General features: G+C 66.3%; 1 protein-coding gene across 1 annotated transcript in view; it reads right to left on the bottom strand.

The window, feature by feature from the left end:
* Positions 1-23128, bottom strand: part of LOC140389099 (uncharacterized) — a 165515-nt gene that overhangs the window by 54134 nt on the left and 88253 nt on the right. The window contains exon 12 of the mRNA XM_072473259.1: positions 21843-21869. Coding sequence (XP_072329360.1) covers positions 21843-21869 — 27 coding nt within the window. The remainder of the gene's footprint in view (positions 1-21842; positions 21870-23128) is intronic.

Raw genomic sequence — 23128 nt, 5'->3', positions numbered from 1 at the left:
GGGCGGAACGGGGAAGCGGGTGGGGGGAGGGAAGGGGGTTGGAGGAAGGGCAGTTCGGGGGGTGGCAGGTGAGGTTGGGGGAGAAGGGGGGTTGGAGGGGGGAAGGGGAGTTGGGGAGAAGGGGGTTGGGGAGGGGGGTTGGGGGGGAATGGGGGTTGGGCGGGTGGGGGGAGGGGGGGTTGGGAGGGGGAAGGGGGGTTGGGAGGGGGGAAGGGGGGTTTGGGGAAGGGGTGATTGGGGGTTAGAGGTGGGGAAGGGAGGTTGGGGGAAGGAGTTTGGGGGGAAGGGGGGTTGGGAGGGGAAGGGGGGTTGAGGGGGAAGGGGGGTTGAGGGGGAAGGGGGTTGGGAGGGGGGGAAGGGGGGTTGGGAGGGAGAGAACGGGGGTTAGGAGGAGGGGGAGGGGGGGTTGTGGGGAGAGGGGGTGGTTGGGGGGGAGAAGAGGGGGATGGGGGTGAGGGGGGTGTGGGGGGGGAGAGGGGTATGGGTGGGGGAGAAGAGAGGGGAGAAGGGAGGGTGGGGGGAGAGGGGGAGAAGGGGGAGAGAAGGGTAGGAGAAGGGGGGAGAAGGGGGGAGGGGGAGGTGAAGGGGGAGGGGGGTGGAGGAGGGGGAGGAGCAGAGGGAAGGGGGTGGGGGGTGGGGGAGAAGGGGGGAGGGGGAGAAGGGGGAGAAGAGGGTGGGGGGGGAGAAGGGGGAGGGGGAGGGGGAGAAGGATGGGTTAGGGGGAGAAGGGGGTTGGGGGGAGAAGGGAGGGTTGGAAGGGGGAGGGTGTTTGGAGGGGGGAGAAGGGGGGTTGGGGGTTGAGAAGGGGGGTTTAGGGGATGAGAAGGGGGCTTAGGGGGGAGAAGGCGGGGTTGGGGGGAGAAGGGGGGGTTGGGGGGAGGAGGGGGGTTGCAGGGGAGAAGGGGGGTTTGAGGGGAGAAGGGGGGAGAAGGGGGTGGGAGGGAGGGGGTAGAAGGGGGAGGGGGAGAAGTGGGAGGGGGGAGAGAAGGGGGAGAGAAGGGGGATGGGGAGAAGGGGGGATGGGGTGAAGTGGGAGGTGGAGGGGGAGAATGGGGGTAGGGAGGAGAAGGGGGGTTGGGGAGGAGAAGGGGGGTGGAAGGGAGGAGGGGCAGGAGGGGTGTGGGGAGGAGGAGGGGTTGCGGGAGTAGGGGGAGTAGGGGGTGTTGGGGGCGGAAGGGGGGTGGGAGGAAGGGGTTGGGGGTGGAACGGGGATAGGAGTGGGGGTGAAGGGGGTTGGGGGCAAGGGGGTGGGGGGGAGGGGGTTGGGGGAAGGGGGTTGGGGGGAAAGGGGGTTGGGGAGGGGGAAGGGGTTGGGAGGGGGAGGGTGGTTGGGAGGGGGAAGGGGGTTGGGGGGAAGGGGGGTTGGGGGGAAGGGTGGTTGGGGGAGTTATTGGGGGAAGGGAGGTTGGGGGGAAGGGGGTTGGGAGGGGGGAAGGAGGGTTGGGAGCGGGGAAGGGGGGTTGGGGGAAGGGGGGTTGGGAGGGGGGAAGGGGGGTTGGGGGGGAGAAGGGGGGTGGAAGGGAGGAGGGGCAGGAGGGGGGTGGGGAGGAGGAGGGGTTGCGGGAGTAGGGGGAGTAGGGGGTGTTGGGGGTGGAAGGGGGGTGGGAGGAAGGGGTTGGGGGTGGAACGGGGATAGGAATGGGGGTGAAGGGGGTTGGGGGCAAGGGGGTGGGGGGGAGGGGGTTGGGGGAAGGGGGTTGGGGGGAAAGGGGGTTGGGGAGGGGGAAGGGGTTGGGAGGGGGAGGGTGGTTGGGAGGGGGAAGGGGGTTGGGGGGAAGGGGGGTTGGGGGGAAGGGTGGTTGGGGGAGTTATTGGGGGAAGGGAGGTTGGGGGGAAGGGGGTTGGGAGGGGGGAAGGAGGGTTGGGAGCGGGGAAGGGGGGTTGGGGGAAGGGGGGTTGGGAGGGGGGAAGGGGGGTTGGGGGGAAGGGGGGTTGTGGGGTTGTGGAGGAGAGGGGGGTTGTTGGGGGGAGAAGAGGGGTTGGGGAGAGTGGGTGTGTGGGGGGAGAGAAGCGGTAGGGGTGGGGGGAGAAGAGAGGGGAGAAGGGATGGTGGGGCGGAGAAGGGGGGAGAGAAGGGGGAGAAGGGGGTGGAGAAGGGTGAGGGGGAGCGGGGGGAGGGGTGAGAAGGGGGGAGGGGGCAGAAGGGGAGGGGGGAAGGGGAGAAGGGAGGAGGGGGAGAAGGGGGTGGGGGGGAAAAGGGGAAGGGGGAGGGGGAGGAAGGGCGGGTTAGGGGGGATAATGGGGTTGGGGGGAGAAGGGGGGTTGGAGGGGGAGGGGGGGTTGGAGGGGGAGAAGGGGGGTTGGGGGATGAGAAGGGGGGGTTGGGGGATGAGAAGGGGGGTTGGGGGATGAAAAGGGGGTTGGGGGGAGAAGGGAGGGTGGGGGTGAGAAGGGGGGTTGAGGGATGAGAAGGGCGGGTTGGGGGGGAGAAGGGGGATTGTGGGGAGAAGGGGGGTTGGGGGTGAGAAGGGTGGTTGGGGGGAGAAGGGGGGGGGTTGGGGGATGAGAAAGGGAGGTTGGAGGAGAAGGGGTGTTTGGGGGGTGAGAAAGGGGTGTTGGGGGGAGAAGGGGTTTTGGGGGGGTGGGGAGAAGGGGGGGTTGGGGGGATAAAGGGGGTTTGAAGGGGGAGGTGAGGTTGGGGGGTTGTGGGGAGAAGGGGGGGTTGGCGGGGGGTTGGGGGAAGGGGTGTTGGGGAAGGGGGGTTGGCGGGGTTGGGGGGTGAGGGGTGTTGGGGGACGGGTTTGGGGGGGAAGGGGGGTTGGGGGAGTTGTGGGGGTGTTGGGGGTGTTGGGGGGTGTTGGGGGGGAACGCGGGTTGGGGGAAGGGGGGTTGGAGGGGATGGGGGGTTGGTGCAGGGGGAGGGGGGATTGGGGCAGGGGATGGGGGGGTTGGGGTGGAGGGAAGGGGGGGTTGGGGCGGGCAAAGGGGGGTTGGGGGTGGGGTAAAGGGGGGTTGGGGCTTGGGGATTTGGGGGGGGTTGTGGAGGTTGGGGAGGGGTGGGAGGATGGGGAGGAAGCGGGAGGAGGGGGGGTTGGGAGGGAGGAGAGCGGGTGGGGGAGGAGGGGATTTGTGGGGGAGGAGGGGGAGAAGGGGTGTGGTTGGGGGGGAGAAGGGGGGTTGGGGAGAAGGGGGGTTGGGGGGAGAAGGGGGTGTTGGGGGGAGAAGGGGGGGTTGGGGTAGAGAAGGGCGGGTGGTGGGGGGAGAAGGGGTGGAGAAGGGGGAGAAGGGGGAGATGGAGGGGGTGGGGAGGAGGGGGAGAAGGGGTGGAGAAGGGGGGGTGGGGGCGGAGAAGGGGGGAAGGGGTGGAGAATAGGGGGAAGGGGGGTGGAGAAGGGGAGAGAAGGGGGGGTGGGGAGGAGAAGGGGGAGAAGGGGGGTAGAGAGGGAGGAGAGCGGGTGGGGGAGGAGGGGATTTGTGGGGGAGGAGGGGGGTGAAAGGGGGGGTTGGAGGGGGAGAAAGGGGGGTGGGGGAGAAAGGGGAGTTGTGGGGTGAAGGGGGTTGGGTGGGGAGAAGGAGGGGCTGGGGGGGAAGGGGGTGGGGGGGGGAGAAGGGGGGTTGGGGGATGAGAAGGGTGGGTTGGGGGAGAAGGGGGATTGTGGGGAGAAGGGGGGTTGGAGAAGGGGGCATGGGGGGAAAGGAGGGTGGGGGAGGAGAAGGGGAAAGGGTGGGGAGAAGGTGAAGGGGGAAGTTGGGGGAGAAGGGGGGAGTGGGAGGGGGAGAAGGGGGGTTAGGGGGGAGAAGGGGTGATTGGTGGGATGAGGGGAGAAGGGGTGGTTTGGGGGGGTTTGGGGGTAGAAGGGGGGTTGGGGAGGGAGAGAAGGGGGTTGGGGGAGAGAAGGGGGGTTGGGGGGGAAAGGGTGGGTTGGGGGGGTGAGAATGGGGGTTGGAGGGTGGGAGAGAAAGGGTAGTTGGGTAGAGAAGGGGGAGAAGGGGGGTTGGGGGAGAAGGGGGGGAAGAAGGGTGGGGGGTTGGGGGCAGAGAAGGGGGGCTGGGGGGAGAAGGGGGGGTTGGGGGGAGAAGCGGGGGTTGGGGGAGATGGGCGGGTTGGGGGGTTAGGGGGAGAAGTGGGTAAGGGGGGGATTGGGGGTAAGGCGGTGTTGGGGGGTAAGGGGGGCGGTAAGGGGGGTGGGGGGTAAGGGGTGGTTGGGGGTGTAAGGGGGGGTTGGGGGGTAAGGGGGTGTTCGGGGGGTAAGGGGGGGGTTGGAGGGGCTGGGGGAGGGGGTGTTGGGGGGGTGTTGGGGAGGGGTGTTGGGGGAAGTGGGGTTGGGGGAGGAAGGGAGTTGGCGGGGTTGGGGGAGGGGTTTTGGGGGGAAGGGGGGCTGGCGGACTTGGGGGGGTGTTGGAGGGCGGGTTGGGGGTGATGGGGAAGGGGGGTTGGGGAAAAGGGGGTTGAGGGGGGTGGGGGGGAAGGGGGGTGGAGGGGATGGGGATGTTGGGGGGGAAGGGGGGAGAAGTGGGGGGAGGAGAAGGGGGGAGAAGGTGGAGTGGGAGGGGGGAGAGGGAGAGGGGGGAGGGGAGGGGGGAGCGGGAGGGCGAGGGGGGGAGCGGGAGGGGGGACGGAGGAGTGGGGAGAAGGGGGTTTAGGGGGGAGAAGGGGGGTGGGGGGAGAAGGGGGTTGGGGGGAGAAGGGGGGTTGGGGGGAGAAGGGGGGTTGGGGGAGAGAAGGGGGGGTTGGGGGGAGAGAAGGGGGTTGGGATGGAAAGGGGGGTTGGATGGGGAGAGAAGGGGGGTTGGGGGGAGATGTGGGGATTGGGCGGTGAGAAGGGGGTTGGGGGGAGAAGGGGGGGTTCGGGGGAGAAGAGATGGATTGGGGGAAGAAGGATGTGGGTGGGGGGGAGAAGGGGGTGTTGGGGGGAGAAGGGGAGGGTTGCGGGGGCGAGAAGCGGGGTTTGGGGGGAGAAGGGGGGTTTGGGGTGGGAAGTGGGGAGGAGAAGTGGGTGGGAGAAGGGGTAGAAGGGGGGTTGGGGGAGAAGGGGGGTTTGGGGGGGAGAAGGGGGGGTGGGGGAGAAAAGGGGGGAGAAGGGGGGGTTGGGGAGTAGAAGGGGGGTTGGGGAGGGAGAGAAGGGGGGAGAAGGGGGGAGAAGGGTGGGGGTTGGGGGCAGAGAAGGTGGGCTGGGGAGAAGGGGGGTTGGCGGGGAGAAGCGGGGGATGGGGGAGATGGGCGGGTTGGGGGGTGAGGGGGAGAAGGGGGTAAGGGGGGATTAGGGGTAAGGCGGTGTTGGGGAGTAAGGGGGGCGGTAAGGTGGGTAAGGGGTGGTTGGGGGCGTAAGGGGGAGTTGGGGGGTAAGGGGGTGTTCGGGGGGTAAGGGGGGGTTGGGGGGATGGGGGGAGGGGGTGTTGGGGGGGAGGGGGGTTGGGGGGAAGAGGGGGAGGGGGGGTTGGGGGGAAGGGGTGTTGTGGGGAAGGGGGTTGGGGGAGGAAGGGGGTTGGCGGTGTTGGGGGAGGGGTTTTGGGGGGAAGGGGGCTGGCGGAGTTGTGGGGGGGTTGGGGGTGTTGGAGGGCGGGTTGGGGGTGTTGGGGAAGGGGGTTGGGGGGAATGGGGTTGAGGGGGTTGGGGGGGGAAGGGGGGTTGGAGGGGATGGGGGTGTTGGGGGGAAGGGGGGGAGAAGAGGGGAGGAGAAGAGGGGGAGAAGGTGAAGGGTGGGTGGGGGAGAGGGGGAGGGGAGGGGGGAGCGGGAGGGCGAGGGGGTAGCGGGAGGGGGAGAAAGGGGGGTGGGGGGAGAAAGGGGAGTTGGGGGGGTGAAGGGGGGTTGGGTGGGGAGAAGGAGGGGTTGAGCGGGGAAGGGGGTTGGGGGGAGAAGGGGGGGTTGGGGGGGAGAAAGGGGGGTTTGGAGGGGGAGGTGAGGTTGGGGGGTTGTGGGGAGAAGGGGGTGTTGGCGGGGGGGAAGGGGGTTGGGGGGAAAGGGTGTTGGGGAAGGGGGGTTGGTGGGATTGGGGGGTGAGGGATGTTGGGGGACGGGTTTGGGGGGATTGGGGGGGAAGGGGTGTTGGGGGAGTTGTGGGGGGGGTAGGGGGTGTTGGGGGTGTATGCGGGTTGGGGGGAAGGGGGGTTGGAGGGGATGGGGGGTTGGTACAGGGGGAGGGAGGATTGTGGCAGGGGATAGATGGGTTGGGGGTGGGGTAAGGGGGGGTTGGGGCTTGGGGATTTTGGGGGGGGTTGTGGAGGTTGGGGGAGGGGTGGGAGGATGGGGGAGGAAGGGGAGGAGGGGGGTTGGGAGGGAGGAGAGCGGGTGGGGGGAGGAGGGGATTTGTGGGGGAGGAGGGGGAGAAGGGGTGTGGTTGGGGGAGAAGGGGGGTTGGGGGGAGAGGAGGGGTTGGGGGGAGAAGGGGGTGTTGGGGAAGAAGGGGGGGTTGGGGTGGAGAAGGGCGGGTGGTGGGGGGGAGAAGGGGTGGAGAAGGGCGGGTGGTGGGGGGGAGAAGGGGTGGAGAAGGGGTGGAGAAGGGGGGTGGGGGCGGAGAAGGGGGGAAGGGGGTGGAGAATGGGGGGGAAGGGGGGTGGAGAGGGGGGGAGAAGGGGGGGTGGGGAGGAGAAGGGGGAGAAGGGGGGGGTTGAGAGGGAGGAGAGCGGGTGGGGGGAGGAGGGATTTGTGGGGGAGGAGGGGGTGAAAGGGGGGTGTTGGAGGGGGAGAAAGGGGGGTGGGGGGAGAAAGGGGAGTTGGGGGGGTGAAGGGGGGTTGGGTGGGGAGAAGGAGGGGCTGGGGGGGAAGGGGGTGGGGGAGAAGGGGGTTGGGGGATGAGAAGGGCGTGTTGGGGGGAGAAGGGGGAATGTGGGGAGAAGGGGGGTTGGAGAAGGGGGCATGGGGGGAAAGGAGGGTGGGGGGAGGAGAAGGAGAAAGGGTGGGGAGAAGGTGAAGGGGGAGGTTGGGGGCGAAGGGGGGAGTGGGAGGGGGAGAAGGGGGGTTAGGGGGGAGAAGGGGTGGTTGGCGGGATGAGGGGAGAAGGGGTGGTTTGGGGGAGGTTGGGGGGAGAAGGGGGGGTTGGGGGGAGGATGGGGGAGAAGGAGGGGTTGGGGGGAGAGAATGGTGGGTTGGGGTGGATGAAGGTGGTGTTGCGGGAGGCAGAAAAAGGGGGTTGGGGGGAGAAGGGGGGTTGGGGGGAGAAGGGGGGTTGGGGGGAGAAGGGGGGCTCGGGGGGTTGGGGGGAAGAAGGGGGTGTGGTGGGGGAGAAGGGGGGGTGGAGAAGGGGGCATGGGGGGAAAGGAGGGGGGGAGGAGAAGGGGGAGAGGGTGGGGGAGAAGTGGGGGGAGAAATGGGGGAGAAGGGGGAGGAGCAGGTGGGGAGGAGGTGAAGTGGGAGGGGGAGAAGGGGGAGGGGGAGGGGGCGAAGGGTGTTAGGGGGGAAGGAGTGGTGTGGGGGAAGGGGAGTTGGGGGGAGAAGGGGGGTTGGGGGGGAGAAGGTGGGGTTAGGGGAGAAGGGGTGTGGTTGGGAGGGAGAAGGGGGAGGTAGGGGGAGAAGGGGGGTTGGGGGAGAAGGGGGGGTTGGGGGGGAAGGGCGGGTGGTGGGAGGAGAAGGGGGAGATGGGGGAGGAGAAGGGGGGGTGGAGAATGGGGGGGAAGGGGGGTGGAGAAGGGGGGGTGGGGGGGAGAAGGGGGTGGGGAGGAGAAGGGGGAGAAGGGGGGGTTGGGGAGGAGAAAGGGAGAAAGGGTGGGAGAAGTGGGGGAGAGTGGGGGGAGAAGTGAGGGGGGAGAAAGGGGGGAGAAGAGGGGAAGAGAATGGGGGAGAAGGTGAACGGTGGGAGGGGGAGAAGGGGGGTTGGGGGCGTGAAGGGGGGTTGGGTGGGGAGAAGGGGGGGTTGGGGGGGAGAAGAGGGCGTTTTGTGGGGGAGAATGGGGGGGGTTGGGAGGGAGAAGGGGGGTTTGGAGGGGGAGAGAAGGGGGGTTGGGGGAGAAGTGGGGGTTGGGGATGTTGAGAAGGGGGTTGGGGGGAGAAGGGGGGTTTGGGGAGGAGAAGGGGGTTAGGGGGAGTAGGGGGGTTGGGGGGAGAAGGAAGGGTTGGGGGGTGAAGGGGGGTTGGGGGGAGAAGGGGGGTTTGGGGGGAGAAGGGGGGTTGGAGGGATAAGGGGGGTAAGTGGGGGTTGGGGGGAGAAGGGTGGGGGTTGGGGTAGGAGAAGGGGGGGAGAAGGGGAGAGAAGTGGGGGGAGAAGTGGGGGGAGAAGTGGGGGGGAGAAGGAGGGGTTGGGGGGAGAGAATGGTGGGTTGGGGTGGATGAAGGGGTGTTGCGGGAGGCAGAAAAAGGGGGTTGGGGGAGAAGGGGGGTTAGGGGGAGAAGTTGGGTTGGGGTGAGAAGGGGGGGTTCGGGGGTTGGGGGGAGAAGGCGGGGTTGGGGGGAAGAAGGGGGTGTGGTGGGGGGGAGAAGGGGGTGGAGAAGGGGGCATGGGGGGAAAGGAGGGTGGGGAGGAGAAGGGGGAGAGGGTGGGGGAGAAGTGGTGGGAGAAATGGGGGGAGAAGGGGGAGGAGCAGGGGGGGAGGAGGTGAAGGGGGGGAGAAGGGGGAGGGGGAGAAGGGTGTTAGGGGGGAAGGAGTGGTGTGGGGGAAGGGGAGTTGGGTGGCGAAGGGGGGGTTGGGGGGGAGAATGGGGGGGTTGGGAGGGAGAAGGGGGGGTTGAAGGGGGAGAGAAGGGGGGTTGGGGGAGAAGTGGGGGTTGGGGATGTTGAGAAGGGGGTTGGGGGAGAAGGGGTGGTTGGGGAGGAGAAGGGGGGTTAGGGGGAGAAGGGGGGTTGGGGGGAGAAGGAAGGGTTGGGGGGTGAAGGGGGGTTGGGGGGAGAAGGGGGGTTTGGGGGGGAGAAAGGGGGTTGGAGGGATAAGGGGGGTAAGGGGGGATAAGGGGGGGTAAGTGGGTGTTGGGGGGAGAAGGGTGTGGGTGGGGGTAGGAGAAGGGGGGAGAAGGGGAGAGAAGTGGGGGGAGAAGTGGGGGGAGAAGTGGGGGGGAGAAGGAGGGGTTGGGGGGAGAGAATGGTGGGTTGGGGTGGATGTAGGGGGTGTTGCGGGAGGCAGAAAAAGGGGGTTGGGGGGAGAAGGGGGGTTGGGGGGAGAAGTTGGGTTGGGGTGAGAAGGGGGGGTTCGGGGGGGGTTGGGGGGAGAAGGCGGGGTTGGGGGGAAGAAGGGGGTGTGGTGGGGGGAGAAGGGGGGGAGAAGGGGGCATGGGGGGAAAGGAGGGTGGGGGGAGGAGAAGGGGGAGAGGGTGGGGGAGAAGTGGGGGGAGAAAGGGGGGGAGAAAGGGGGGGAGGAGGTGAAGGGGGAGGGGGGAGAAGGGGAGGGGGCGAAGGGTGTTAGGGGGGAAGGAGTGGTGTGGGGGAAGGGGAGTTGGGGGGAGAAGGGGGGTTGGGGGGGAGAAGGTGGGGTTGGGGGAGAAGGGGTGTGGTTGGGAGGGGGTAGGGGGAGAAGGGGGGTTGGGGGAGAAGGGGGGGTTGGGGGGGAGAAGGGCGGGTGGTGTGGGGAGAAGGGGAGATGGAGGAGGTGGGGGAGGAGAAGGGGGAGAAGGGGGTGGAGAATGGGGGGAAGGGGTGTGGAGAAGGGGGGTGGGGGGAGAAGGGGGATGGAGAGGAGAAGGGGAGAAGGGGGGGTTGGGGAGGAGAAAGGGTGGGAGAAGTGGGGGAGAGTGGGGGAGAGAAGTGAGGGGGAGAAGTGGGGGGAGAAGTGGGGGGGAGAAGGAGGGGTTGGGGGGAGAGAATGGTGGGTTGGGGTGGATGTAGGGGGTGTTGCGGGAGGCAGAAAAAGGGGGTTGGGGGGAGAAGGGGGGTTGGGGGGAGAAGTTGGGTTGGGGTGAGAAGGGGGGGTTCGGGGGGGTTGGGGGGAGAAGGCGGGGTTGGGGGGAAGAAGGGGGTGTGGTGGGGGGAGAAGGGGGGGGAGAAGGGGGCATGGGGGGAAAGGAGGGTGGGGGGAGGAGAAGGGGAGAGGGTGGGGGAGAAGTGGGGGGAGAAAGGGGGGGAGAAAGGGGGGGAGGAGGTGAAGGGGAGGGGGGGAGAAGGGGAGGGGGCGAAGGGTGTTAGGGGGGAAGGATTGTTTTGTGGGAAGGGGAGTTGGGGGGAGAAGGGGGGTTGGGGGGGAGAAGGTGGGGTTGGGGGAGAAGGGGTGTGGTTGGGAGGGGGTAGGGGGAGAAGGGGGGTTGGGGGAGAAGGGGGGGTTGGGGGGGAGAAGGGCGGGTGGTGTGGGGAGAAGGGGAGATGGAGGAGGTGGAGGAGGAGAAGGGGGAGAAGGGGGTGGAGAATGGGGGGAAGGGGTGTGGAGAAGGGGGGTGGGGGGAGAAGGGGGATGGAGAGGAGAAGGGGGAGAAGGAGGGGTTAGGGGGAGAGAATGGTGGGTTGGGGTGGATGTAGGGGGTGTTGCGGGAGGCAGAAAAAGGGGGTTGGGGGGAGAAGGGGGGTTGGGGGGAGAAGTTGGGTTGGGGTGAGAAGGGGGGGTTCGGGGGGGTTGGGGGGAGAAGGCGGGGTTGGGGGGAAGAAGGGGGTGTGGTGGGGGGAGAAGGGGGGGGAGAAGGGGGCATGGGGGGAAAGGAGGGTGGGGGGAGGAGAAGGGGGAGAGGGTGGGGGAGAAGTGGGGGGAGAAAGGGGGGGAGAAAGGGGGGGAGGAGGTGAAGGGGGAGGGGGGGAGAAGGGGAGGGGGCGAAGGGTGTTAGGGGGGAAGGAGTGGTGTGGTGGAAGGGGAGTTGGGGGGAGAAGGGGGGTTGGGGGGAGAAGGTGGGGTTGGGGGAGAAGGGGTGTGGTTGGGAGGGGGTAGGGGGAGAAGGGGGGTTGGGGGAGAAGGGGGGGTTGGGGGGGAGAAGGGCGGGTGGTGTGGGGAGAAGGGGAGATGGAGGAGGTGGGGGAGGAGAAGGGGGAGAAGGGGGTGGAGAATGGGGGGAAGGGGTGTGGAGAAGGGGGGTGGGGGGAGAAGGGGGATGGAGAGGAGAAGGGGGAGAAGGGGGGGTTGGGGAGGAGAAAGGGTGGGAGAAGTGGGGGAGAGTGGGGGGGAGAAGTGAGGGGGGGAGAAAGGGGGGAGAAGGGGGGAAGAGAATGGGGGAGAAGGTGAATTGTGGGAGGGGGAGAAGGGGGGTTGGGGGCATGAAGGGGGGTTGGGTGGGGAGAAGGGGGGGTTGGGGGGGAGAAGAGGGCGTTTTGTGGGGGAGAATGGGGGGGGTTGGGAGGGAGAAGGGGGGTTGGAGGGGGAGAGAAGGGGGTTGGGGGGAGAAGTGGGGGTTGGGGATGTTGAGAAGGGGGTTGGGGGGAGAAGGGGGGGTTGGGGAGGATAAGGGGGGTTAGGGGGAGAAGGGGGGGTTGGGGGGGAGAAGGAAGGGTTGGGGGGTGAAGGGGGGTTGGGGGGAGAAGGGGGGTTTGGGGGGGAGAAGGGGGGTTGGAGGGATAAGGGGGGTAAGGGGGGATAAGGGGGGGTAAAAGGGGGTTGGGGGGAGAAGGGTGGGGGTGGGGGTAGGAGAAGGGGGAAGAAGGGGAGAGAAGTGGGGGGAGAAGGGTGGAGGTGAAGGGGGAGGTAGGGGGAGAAGTGGGGGGGAGAAGGGGGAGAAGGGGGGAGAAGGTGAAGGGGAGAAGGGGGGAGGGGAGGTTAGGGGGGAGAAGGGGTGGTTGGCGGGAGGAGGGGAGAAGGGGTGGTTGGGGAGGTTGGGGGGAGAAGGGGGCATTGGGGGGGAGGATGGGGGGAGAAGGTGGTGTGGGAGGGGGGAGAGGGGGAGGGGGAGAGGGGGAGGGGAGGGGGGAGTGGGACGGCGAGGGGGAGCGGGAGGGGGACGGAGGAGTGGGGAGAAGGGGGGGTTAGGGGGGAGAAGGGGGTGGGGGAGAAGGGGGTTGGGGGAGAAGGGGGGTTGGGGGGGAGAAGGGGGTTGGGGGAGAGAAGGGGGGTTGGGGGGAGAGAAGGGGGGGTTGGGATGGAAAGGGGGGTTGGATGGGGAGAGAAGGGGGGTTGGGGGGAGATGTGGGGATTGGGCGGTGAGAAGGGGGTTGGGGGGAGAAGGGGGGGTTCGGGGGAGAAGAGATGGATTGGGGGAAGAAGGATGTGGGTGGGGGGGAGAAGGGGGTGTTGGGGGGGAGAAGGGGAGGGTTGCGGGGGCGAGAAGCGGGGGTTGGGGGGGAGAAGGGGGGTTTGGGGCGAGAAGTGGGGGGGAGAAGTGGGTGGGAGAAGGGGGTAGAAGGGGGGTTGGGGGAGAAGGGGGTGTTGGGGGGGAGAAGGGGGGGTGGGGGAGAAAAGGGGGGAGAAGGGGGGGTTGGGGAGTAGAAGGGGGGTTGGGGAGGGAGAGAAGGGGGAGAAGGGGCGGAGAAGGGTGGGGGGTTGGGGGCAGAGAAGGGGGGCTGGGGAGAAGGGGGGTTGGGGGGGAGAAGCGGGGGATGGGGGGAGCTGGGCGGGTTGGGGGGTGAGGGCGAGAAGGGGGTAAGGGGGGATTGGGGGTAAGGCGGTGTTGGGGAGTAAGGGGGGGCGGTAAGGTGGGTAAGGGGTGGTTGGGAGCGTAAGGGGGAGTTGGGGGGGTAAGGGGGTGTTGTGGGGAAGGGGGGTTGGGGAGGAAGGGGGTTGGCGGTGTTGGGGAGGGGTTTTGGGGGGAAGGGGGGGCTGGCGGAGTTGTGGGGGGGTTGGGGGTGTTGGAGGGCGGGTTGGGGGGGTTGGGGGAAGGGGGTTGGGGGGAAGGGGGGTTGAGGGGGTTGGGGGGGAAGGGGGGTTGGAGGGGATGGGGGTGTTGGGGGGGAAGGGGGGGAGAAGTGGGGGGGAGAAGAGGGGAGGAGAAGAGGGGGAAAAGGTGAAGGGTGGGTGGGGGGAGAGGGGGAGGGGAGGGGGGAGCGGGAGGGCGAGGGGGGGAGCGGGAGGGGGAGGAGAGTGGGGAGAAGGGGGGGTTGGGGGAGAAGGGGGGGTTGGGCGGAGAAGGGGGTTGGGGGGAGAAGGGGGGGTTGGGGGGGAGAATGGGGGTTTGGGGGGGAGAAAGGGTTTGGAGGGGGAGGTGAGGTTGGGGGGTTGTGGGGAGAAGGGGGGGTTGGCGGGGGGGAAGGGGGTTGGGGGGAAGGGGTGTTGGGGGAAGGAGGGTTGGCGGGGTTGGGGGGTGAGGGGTGTTGGGGAACGGGTTTGGGGGGATTGGGGGGGAAGGGGGGATGGGGGAGTTGTGGCGGGGTAGGGGGTGTTGGGGGTGTTTTGGGGGAATGCGGGTTGGGGGGGAAGGGGGGTTGGAGGGGATGGGGGTTGGTGCAGGGGGAGGGAGGATTGTGGCAGGGGATGGGGGGGTTGGGGTGGAGGGAAGGGGGGGTTGGGGCGGGCGAAGGGGGGTTGGGAGTGGGGTAAGGTGGGGTTGGGGCTTGGGGATTTGGGGGGGTTGTGGAGGTTGGGGGAGGAAGGGGGAGGAGGGGGGTTAGGCGGGAGGAGAGCGGGTGGGGGGAGGAGGGGATTTGTGGGGGAGGAGGGGGAGAAGGGGTGTGGTTGGGGGAGAAGGGGTTTGGGGGGAGAAGGAGGGGTTGGGGGGAGAAGGGGGTGTTGGGGAGAAGGGGGGGTTGGGGTGGAGAAGGGCGGGTGGTGGGGGGGAGAAGGGGTGGAGAAGGGGAGAAGGGGGAGATGGAGGGGGTGGGGAGGAGAAGGGGGAGAAGGGGTGGAGAAGGGGGGTGGGGGCGGAGAAGGGGGTGGAGAATGGGGGAAGGGGGTGGAGAGGGGGGAGAAGGGGGGGTGGGGGGGAGAAGGGGGGGTTGAGAGGGAGGAGAGCGGGTGGGGGGAGGAGGGGATTTGTGGGGGAGGAGGGGGGTGAAAGGGGGTGTTGGAGGGGGAGAAAGGGGGTGGGGGGAGAAAGGGGAGTTGGGGGGTGAAGGGGGGTTGGGTGGGGACAAGGAGGGGCTGGGGGGGAAGGGGTGGGGGGAGAAGGGGGTTGGGGGATGAGAAAGGCGGGTTGGGGGGAGAAGGGGGATTGTGGGGAGAAGGGGGGTTGGAGAAAGGGGCATGGGGGGAAAGGAGGGTGGGGGAGGAGAAGGGGGAGGTTGGGGGAGAAGGGGGGAGTGGGAGGGGGAGAAGGGGCGGTTAGGGGGGAGAAGGGGTGGTTGGCGGGATGAGGGGAGAAGGGGTGGTTTGGGGGAGGTTGGGGGAGAAGGGGGGGTTGGGGGAGGATGGGGGGAGAAGGAGGGGTTGGGGGGAGAGAATGGTGAGTTGGGGTGGATGAAGGGAGTGTTGCGGGAGGCAGAAAAAGGGGGTTGGGGGGAGAAGGGGGTTGGGGAGAGAAGTTGGGTTGGGGTGAGAAGGGGGAGTTCGGGGGAGTTGGGGGGAGAAGGCGGGGTTGGGGGAAGAAGGGGGTGTGGTGGGGAGAAGGGGGGTGGAGAAGGGGGCATGGGGGAAAGGAGGGTGGGGGGAGGAGAAGGGGGAGAGGGTGGGGGAGAAGTGGGGGGAGAAATGGGGGAAGAAGGGGGAGCAGGGGGGAGGAGGTGAAGGGGGAGGGGGAGAAGGGGGGAGGGGGAGAAGGGTGTTAGGGGGGAAGGAGTGGTGTGGGGGAAGGGGAGTTGGGTGGAGAAGGGGGTTGGGGGGAGAAGGGGGGTTGGGGGAGAAGGGGTGTGGTTGGGAGGGAGAAGGGGAGGTAGGGGGAGAAGGGGGGTTGGGGGAGAAGGGGGGGTTGGGGGGGAGAAGGGCGGGTGGTTGGGGGAGAAGGGGGAGATGGAGGAGGTGGGGGAGGGGAAGCGGGGTGGAGAATGGGGGGGAAGGGGGGTGGAGAAGGGGGGAGAAGGGGGGTGGGGAGGAGAAGGGGGGTTGGGGAGGAGAAAGGGTGGGAGAAGTGGGGGAGAGTGGGGGGGAGAAGTGGGGGGAGAAAGGGGGGAGAAGGGGGGAAGAGAATGGGGAGAAGGTGAACGGTGGGAGGGGTGAAGGGGGGTTGGGGGCGTGAAATGGGGTTGGGTGGGGAGAAGGGGGGGTTGGTGGGAGAAGAGGGAGTTTTGTGGGGGAGAATGGGGGGGTTGGGAGGGAGAAGGGGGGTTTGGAGGGGGGAGAGAAGGGGGGTTGGGGGGAGAAGTGGGGGTTGGGGATGTTGAGAAGGGGGTTGGGGGAGAAGGGGGGGTTGGGGAGTAGAAGGGAGGTTAGGGGGAGAAGGGGGGGTTGGGGGGAGAAGGAAGGGTTGGGGGTGAAGGGGGGTTGGGGGAGAAGGGGGGTTTGGGGGGAGAAGGGGGGTTGGAGGGATAAGGGGTGTAAGGGGGGAAAAGGGGGGTAAGTGGGGGTTGGGGGGAGAAGGGTGGGGGTGGCGGTAGGAGAAGGGGGAGAAGGGGGAGAAGTGGGGGGGAGAAGTGGGGGGAGAAGGGGGAGGAGAAGGGGGAGGTGGGGGAGAAGTGGGGGGGGAGAAGGGGGGAGAGAAGGTGAAGGGGGAGGGGGAGAAGGGGAGGTTAGGGGGGAGAAGGGGTGGTTGGTGGGAGGAGGGGAGAAGGGGTGGTTGGGGAGGTTGGTGGGAGAAGGGGGCGTTGGGGGAGGGTGGGGGGGAGAAGGGGGGGTTGGGGGAGAGAATGGTGGGTTGGGAGGATGAAGGGGGGTTGCGTGGGGAGAAAAGGGGGGGTTGGGGGGAGAGAAGGGGGTGGGGGGATAAGGGGGGGTGGGGGGGAGAAGGGGGTTGGAGGGGGAGAGAAGGGGGTTGGGGAGAAGGGGGGAGAAGGAGGGTTGGGTTGAAGAAGGCGCGGTTGGGGGGAAGGGGGATGGTGGGGGAGAGAAGGGGGAAGGGGGGAGAGGGTGGGGGGAGAAGTGGGGGGGAGAAGTGGGGGGGGAGAAGTGGGGGGAGAAGGTAAAGGGATAGGGGGTAGAAGGGGGGCGTGGGGAGGGGAGAAGGAGGGGTTAGGGGGGGAAGGAGTGGTGTGGGGGAGGGGGGGAGAAGTGGGGTTGGGGGAGAAGGGGGTTGGGGGGAGAGAAGGGGGGTTGGGGGGAGAGAATGGGGGGTTGGGTGGGAGAAGGGGGGGTTGGGAGGGAAAGGGGGGTTAGATGGGGAGAGAAGGGGTTTGGGGGGAGATGTGGGGATTGGGCGGTGAGAAGGCGGTTGGGGGGAGAAGGGGGGAGAAGGGGGAGAAGCGGGTGTTGGGGGGCGAGAAGGGGAGGGTTGCGGGGGCGAGAAGTGGGGGTTGGGGGGGAGAAGGGGGGTTTTGGGGGAGAAGTGGGGGGGAGAAGTGGGGGGAGAAGGGGTAGAAGGGGGGTTGGGGGAGAAGGGGGGTTGGGGGGGAGAAGGAGGGGTGGGGGAGAAGGGGGGGTTGGGGGGTAGAAGGGGGTTGGGGAGGGAGAGAAGGGGGGGTTGGGGGGAGAGAAGGGGGGGTTGGGGGGTGAGAATGGGGGTTGGAGGGTGGGAGAGAAAGGGGGGTGGGGGGGAGAAGGGGTGTTGGGGGAGAAGGGGGGTTGGGGGGTGAAGGGTGGGGGGTTGGGGGCAGAGAAGGGGGCTGGGTGGGAGAAGGGGGGGTTGGGGGGGAGAAGCGGGGGTTGGGGGGAGATGGGCAGGTTGGGGGGTTAGGGGGGGAGAAGGGGGTAAGGGGGGATTGGGGGTAAGGCGGTGTTGGGGAGTAAGGGGGGCGGTAAGGGGGGTGGGGGGGGGTAAGGGGTGGTTGAGGTCGTAAGGGGGGGTTGGGGGGGTAAGTGGGTGTTCGGGGGTAAGGGGGGTTGGAGGGGCTGGGGGAGGTGGTGTTGGGGGGGTGTTGGGGGAAGGGGGGGTTGGGGGGTTGGGGGAGGAAGGGAGTTGGCGGGGTTGGGGAGGGGTTTTGGGGGGGAAGGGGGGCTGGCGGAGTTGTGGGGGGGTTGGGGGTGTTGGAGGGCGGGTTGGGGGTGATGGGGAAGGGGGGTTGGGGGAAAGGGGGGGTTGAGGGGGATGGGGGGAAGGGGGATGAGGGGATGGGGGTGTTGGGGGGAGAAGTGGGGGAGGAGAAGGGGGAGAAGGTGCTGTGGGAGGGCGGAGAGGGGGAGGGGGGAGGGGGGAGGGGATGGGGGAGCGGGAGGGCGAGGGGGGAGCGGGAGGGGGAGGGGGACGGAGGAGTGGGGAGAAGGGGGTTAGGGGGAGAAGGGGGTTGGGGGGAGAAGGGGGGTTGGGGGGGAGAAAGGGGGTTTGGGGGGAAAGGGTGGGTTGTGGGGTGAGAATGGGGGTTGGAGTGTGGGAGAGAAAGGGGGTTGGGGGGAGAAGGGGGGGTTGGGGCAGAGAAGGGGGGCTGGGGGGGAGAAGGGGGGTTGGGGGGAGAAGCGGGGTTGGGGGAGATGGGCGGGTTGGGGGGTTAGGTGGGGAGAAGGGGGAAAGGGGGGGATTGGGGGTAAGGCAGTGTTGGGGAGTAAGGGGGGCGGTAAGGGGGCTGGGGGGTAAGGGGTGTTGGGGGCGTAAGGGGGGTTGGGGGGTAAGGGGTGTTCGGGGGGTAAGGGAGGGTTGGGGGGATGGGGGAGTGGGTGTTGGGGGAGAGGGGGTTAGGGGAAGGGGTGTTGGGGAGAAGGGGGGTTGGGGAGGAATGGGGTTGGCGGGGATGGGGGAGGGGTTTGGGGGGGAAGGGGGTCTGGCGGAATTGTGGGGGGGGTTGGGGGTATTGGAGGGCGGGTTGGGGGGTGTTGGGGGAAGGGGGAAGGGGGTTTGGAGGGGATGGGGGTGTTGGGGGGAAGGGGGGAGAAGGGGGAGGAGAGGGGGAGAAGGTGAAGGGTGGGAGGGGGGAGAGGGGGGAGGGGGAGGGGGAGGAGGAGTGGGGAGAAGAGGGGGTTAGGGGGAGAAGGGGTGTTTAGAGGGGGGAGAAGGGGGGGTTGGGGGAAGAGGTGTTGGAGAAAGGGGGTTGGGGAGAATGGGGGTTGGGAGGGGAGGGGGGAGAAGGAGGTTGGAGGGGGAGAAGGGGTTGTTGGGGGAGAGAAGGGGGGTTGGGGGGGAAAAGGGTGGGTTGGGGGGGTGAGAATGGGGGTTGGAGGGTGGGAGAGAAAGGGGGTGGGGGAGAAGGGGTGTTGGGGGAGAAGGGGCGTTGGGGGGAGAAGGGTGTGGGGTTGGGGGCAGAGAAGGGGGGCTGGGGGGGAGAAGGGGGGGTTGGGGGGGTTGGGGGGAGAAGCGGGGGTTGGGGGAGATGGGCGGATTGGGGGGTTAGGGGGGAGAAGGGGGTAAGGGGGGATTGGGGAAAGGCGGTGTTGGGGAGTAAGGGGGCGGTAAGGGGGCTGGGGGTAAGGGGTGTTGGGGGCGTAAGGGGGGTTGGGGGTAAGGGGTGTTCGGGGGGTAAGGGAGGGTTGGGGGGATGGGGGAGTGGGTGTTGGGGGAGAGGGGGTTAGGGGAAGGGGTGTTGGGGAGAAGGGGGGTTGGGGAGGAATGGGGTTGGTGGGGCTGGGGGAGGGGTTTGGGGGGGAAGGGGGTCTGGCGGAATTGTGGGGGGGGTTGGGGGTATTGGAGGGCGGGTTGGGGGGTGTTGGGGGAAGGGGGTTTGGAGGGGATGGGGGTGTTGGGGGGGAAGGGGGGAGAAGGGGGGGGAGAAGGGGGTGAGGAGAGGGGGGTAGAAGGTGAAGGGTGGGAGGGGGAGGGGGAGGGGGGAGCGGGAGGGCGAGGGGGAGCGGAAGGGGGAGGGGGAGGAGGAGTGGGGAGAAGAGGGTGTTAGGGGAGAAGGGGTGTTTGGAGGGGGGAGAAGGGGGGGTTGGGGGGATGAGGTGTTGGAGAAAGGGGGTTGGGGAGAAGGGGGGTTGGGAGGGGAGGGGGGAGAAGGAGGTTGGAGGGGGAGAAGGGGGTGTTGGGGGAGAGAAGGGGGGGTTGGGGGGGAAAAGGGTGGGTTGGGGGGGTGAGAATGGGGGTTGGAGGGTGGGAGAGAAAGGGGGGTGGGGGAGAAGGGGTGTTGGGGGAGAAGGGGCGTTGGGGGGAGAAGGGTGTGGGGTTGATGGCAGAGAAGGGGGGCTGGGGGGGAGAAGGGGGGGTTGGGGGGAGAAGCGGGGGTTGGGGGAGATGGGCGGGTTGGGGGGTTAGGGGGGAGAAGGGGGTAAGGGGGGGATTGGGGGTAAGGCGGTGTTGGGGAGTAAGGGGGGCGGTAAGGGGGTGGGGGGGTAAGGGGTGGTTGGGGTCATAAGGGGGGGTTGGGGGGTAAGGGGGTGTTTGGGGGGTAAGGGGGGGGTTGGAGGGGCTGGGGGAGGGGGTGTTGGAGTGGTGTTGGGGGGAAGGGGGTTGGGGGAGGAAGGGAGTTGGCGGGGTTGGGGAGGGGTTTTGGGGGGAAGGGGGGCTGGCGGAGTTGTGGGGGGGTTGGGGGGTGTTGGAGGGCGGGTTGGGGGTGATGGGGAAGGGGGGTTGGGGGAAAGGGGGGTTGAGGGGGGTGGGGGGAAGGGGGATGGAGGGGATGGGGGTGTTGGGGGGAAGGGGGGAGAAGTGGGGGGAGGAGAAGGGGGAGAAGGTGGTGTGGGAGGGGGAGGGGGGAGGGGGAGAGGGGGGAGGGGAGTGGGGAGCGGGAGGGCGAGGGGGGAGCGGGAGGGGGAGGGGGATAGAGGAGTGGGGAGAAGGGGGGGTTAGGGGGGAGAAGGGGGTTGGGGGGAGAAGGAGGTTTGGGGGGGAGAAGGGGGGTTTGGGGGGGAAAAGGGTGGGTTGGGGGGTGAGAATGGGGGTTGGAGGGTGGGAGAGAAATGGGGGTTGGGGGGAGAAGGGGGGTTGGGGCAGAGAAAGGGGGCTGGGGGGGAGAAGGGGGGTTGGGGGGAGAAGCGGGGGTTGGGGAGAGATGGGCGGGTTGGGGGGTTAGGTGGGGAGAAGGGGGTAAGGGGGGGATTGGGGGTAAGGTGGTGTTGGGGAGTAAGGGGGCGGTAAGGGGGCTGGGGGGTAAGGGAGGGTTGGGGGTTGGGGGGAGGGTGTGTTGGGGGGAGGGGGGTTAGGGGGAAGGGGTGTTGAGGAGAAGGGGGGTTGGGGAGGAAGGGGATTGGCGGGGTTGGGGGAGGGGTTTTGGGGGGAAGGGGGTCTGGCGGAGTTGTGGGGGGGGTTGGGGGTATTGGAGGGCGGGTTGGGGGGTGTTGGGGGAAGGGGGGTTGGGGGGTTGAGGGAGGTGGGGGGAAGGGGGGTTGGAGGGGAAGGGGGTTTGGAGGGGATGGGGGTGTTGGGGGGAAGAGGGGGAGAAGTGGGGGGAGAAGGGGGAGGAGGGGGGGAGAAGGTGAAGGGTGGGAGGGGGAGGGGGAGGGGGGAGCGGGAGGGCGAGGGGTGAGCGGGAGGAGGAGTGGGGAGAAGAGGGTGTTAGGGGGGAGAAGGGGTGTTTGGAGGGGGGGAGAAGGGGGGGTTGGGGGGCAAGAGGGGTTGGGGGAGAAAGGGGGTTGGGGAGAAGGGGGGTTGGAAGGGGAGGGGGGAGAAGGGGGTTGGAGGGGGAGAAGGGGGGTTGGGGGGAGAAGGGGGGGTTGGGGGGTAGAAGGAGGGGGGTTGGGGGGAGAGGGGGGTTGGGGGGGAGAAGGGTCAGTTGGGGGAGAAGTGGGGGTTGGGGGGAGAAGGAAGGGTTGGGGGAGAAGGGGGTTGGGGCAGCCGGAGCCTGCTCGCGCCGCCTTGTCCCTCCGTTCAAAGGGTGGTTTAATCAACGCCGGCGGGCGAGGGTTGACAGTGGCGGGACTTTGGCCAATCGCGGGCCGGAGAATCGCCGGGTGTGGGCCCGCCGACCGGCGCGATTCCCGCCGACCGGCACGGCGCGATTCCCGCCCCCGCCGAATCTCTGGTGGTGGAGAATTCGGGACACGGCGGGGGCAGGATTCACGCCAGCCCCCGGCGATTCCCCGACCCGGTGGGGGGTCGGAGAATCGCGGCCCCTTATGCACCCCTATGACCCCACTCCCCAGTTTATACAATCTACCTTTTTAAAAACTAGATTAAAACAAATTTGGAAATAAAAATAAAATGTAAATTTGAGCATACCTACAATTTCTGTGCAGGAAATAAATTTTTTTGCATAACAAACGTGGAAATTAAAAAGTATTAGGGCAGCACGGTGGCCTAGTGGTTAGCACAGCTGCCTCACGGCGCTGAGGTCCCAGGTTCGATCCCGGCTCTGGGTCACTGTCCGTGTGGAGTTTGCACATTCTCCCCGTGTCTGCGTGGGTTTCGCCCCCACAACCCAAAAATGTGCAGGGTAGGTGGATTGGCCACGCTAAATTGCCCCTTAATTAGAAAAAAATAATTGGGTACTCTAAATTAACAAAAAAAAAGTATCATACAATCGTTTTAGATCTTCTGAAGTTAAGCGACTGTTTACCCACTGATACCCTTAGCACATTGAGTGCCCTTCCCCTTGTCCTGGATTTTCTATCGCATTTCCAACAAGAACCCCTACTCAGTCACTTTTACCACTCCCTTTCGCTACACCCCCATCCCTGTCACCCCTGGTAGGCAAGTGGATTCTGATTGGTAGAGATGTTCCAATTACCCCACCTCTAATTGCCTTCTGGCTCCTGTCTGTGCGACACTGTCTGTGTGGAGTCTGCACGTTCTGTGTCTGTGTGGGTTTCCTCTGGGTGCTCCAGTTTCCTCCCACAGTCCAAAGATTCATTTTAAAAAATAAACTTAGAGAGTCCAATTCATTTTTTTCCAATTAAGGGGCAATTTAGCATGGCCAATCCACCTACCCTGCACATCTTTTGAGTTGTGGGGGCGAAACCCACGCAGACACGGGGAGAATGTGCAAACTCCACACGGACAGTGACCCAGGGCCAGGTTTCGAACCTGGGACCTCGCCGCCGTGAGGCAGCAGTGCTATCCACTGCGCCCAACAGTCCAAAGATGTGCAGGTTAGGTGGATTGGCCATGGTAAATTGCCCTTAGTATCCCAAAAAAAAGGTTAGGTGGGGTTCCTGGGTTAAGGGGATAGGATGGAGGCGTGGGCTTAAGTAGGGTGCTCTTTCCAAGAGCCGGTGCAGGCTTGATGGGCTGAATGGCCTCCTTGTGCACTGTAAATTCTATGATTCCTAATATGATGTGTTACTGGGCATCTTGCTGCTGTCCAGTACTCACCTCCTTTCCCATCGCAGCCTTCTAACTCTGGAAAATGGAAACAGAGCCGTATTGAATACATAACCTAGCTGACCGAAGCAAACCAGGGTTGGCCTGTAATCTGATGTATTCCCAGGAATTTCAGATTCTAAATGACCTGCTATCTGTGGCACCCGTGGGGTACACAGATTTTGGCAGTGTGCGGAACATTGACGCATTTTCCTTTCCGCTGTTTTAAGGAAGGAATGTGCGAGCCACTTAATTAAAACTGATGCAAGACCATTATAGATTAGAGGAAATAAGTTGTTGAGGCAACTTTTGTTGCATGCAGTAATTGTGATCTGGATCATGCTATCCCTTGAAGGTGCTGAAAGCGGGCCAAATGGCCTCCCTCTGGAGCATAAATGGCCTGTAAAGGGACGGTGGAAACAGATTTAATAGTGACTTTCAAAAAGCAACAGGAAAAATTCTCAGAAGAGGAAGAATTGCAGGGCTGTGAGGAAAGAGCAGTTTATGTGGGACAAATTGGACGCCTCTGGCAATGAGTCAGCACAGGCATGATGGGCTGAAGAGCCTTCTTCTTTGCTGTACCATCCTATGATTCCAGGAACGAACGGCAAGAAGTCAAGAGATCATTGAGAGACATTGGCTTCTAAGTGGGATATGTGTTACCAGGCCATAAATGCTTCCTTTACAAATAGGGGCCTCGTTTTGTCATCAGCGTGGAGGAGAACGGTCGTCTTCCCCATTGCTTTCACTGGAATTAGCGGCTTTGCAGATCGATTTAGCGGCTTTGCAAACCGATTTTAATATAGGCCTGTGGGGATGGAGATCTGCATGGTGGCCCAGTGGTTAGCACTGCTGCCTCACAATGCCGAGGTCGCAGGTTCGATTACGGCTCTGGGTCACTTTCCGTGTGGAGTTTGCGCATTCTCCTCGTGTTTGTGTGGGATTCGCCCCCGCAACCCAAAGATGTGCTGGGTTGGTGGATTGGCCACACTAAATTTCCCCTCAATTGGACAAAATGAATTGGGTACTCTAAAATTATTATTTTTTTAAATGTGGGCATGGGGTCCAATGGTAAACACTGTAGGTTCAGACTTGGAGATAGCTTTAACACATTTATTACTATTAACAATTCTCCTACTTGGATTCTACGCTACTGTTAATCCAGCTATAGCTACTCAGACTGACGAACCAGTCTGCTACAATCCACGTGGTGGGTGTGATGTTCAATCAACCTTGTGTCTGTACTCACTGAGTGTCTCCACTGGAAAGAGACTGATCATGTGTGATGTTTCCTTTTA

Source organism: Scyliorhinus torazame, chromosome 14 (assembly GCF_047496885.1).
Source record: "Scyliorhinus torazame isolate Kashiwa2021f chromosome 14, sScyTor2.1, whole genome shotgun sequence".
NCBI classification, from domain to species: Eukaryota; Metazoa; Chordata; class Chondrichthyes; order Carcharhiniformes; family Scyliorhinidae; genus Scyliorhinus; species Scyliorhinus torazame.
This window is presented reverse-complemented; position numbering and strand designations above follow the sequence as displayed.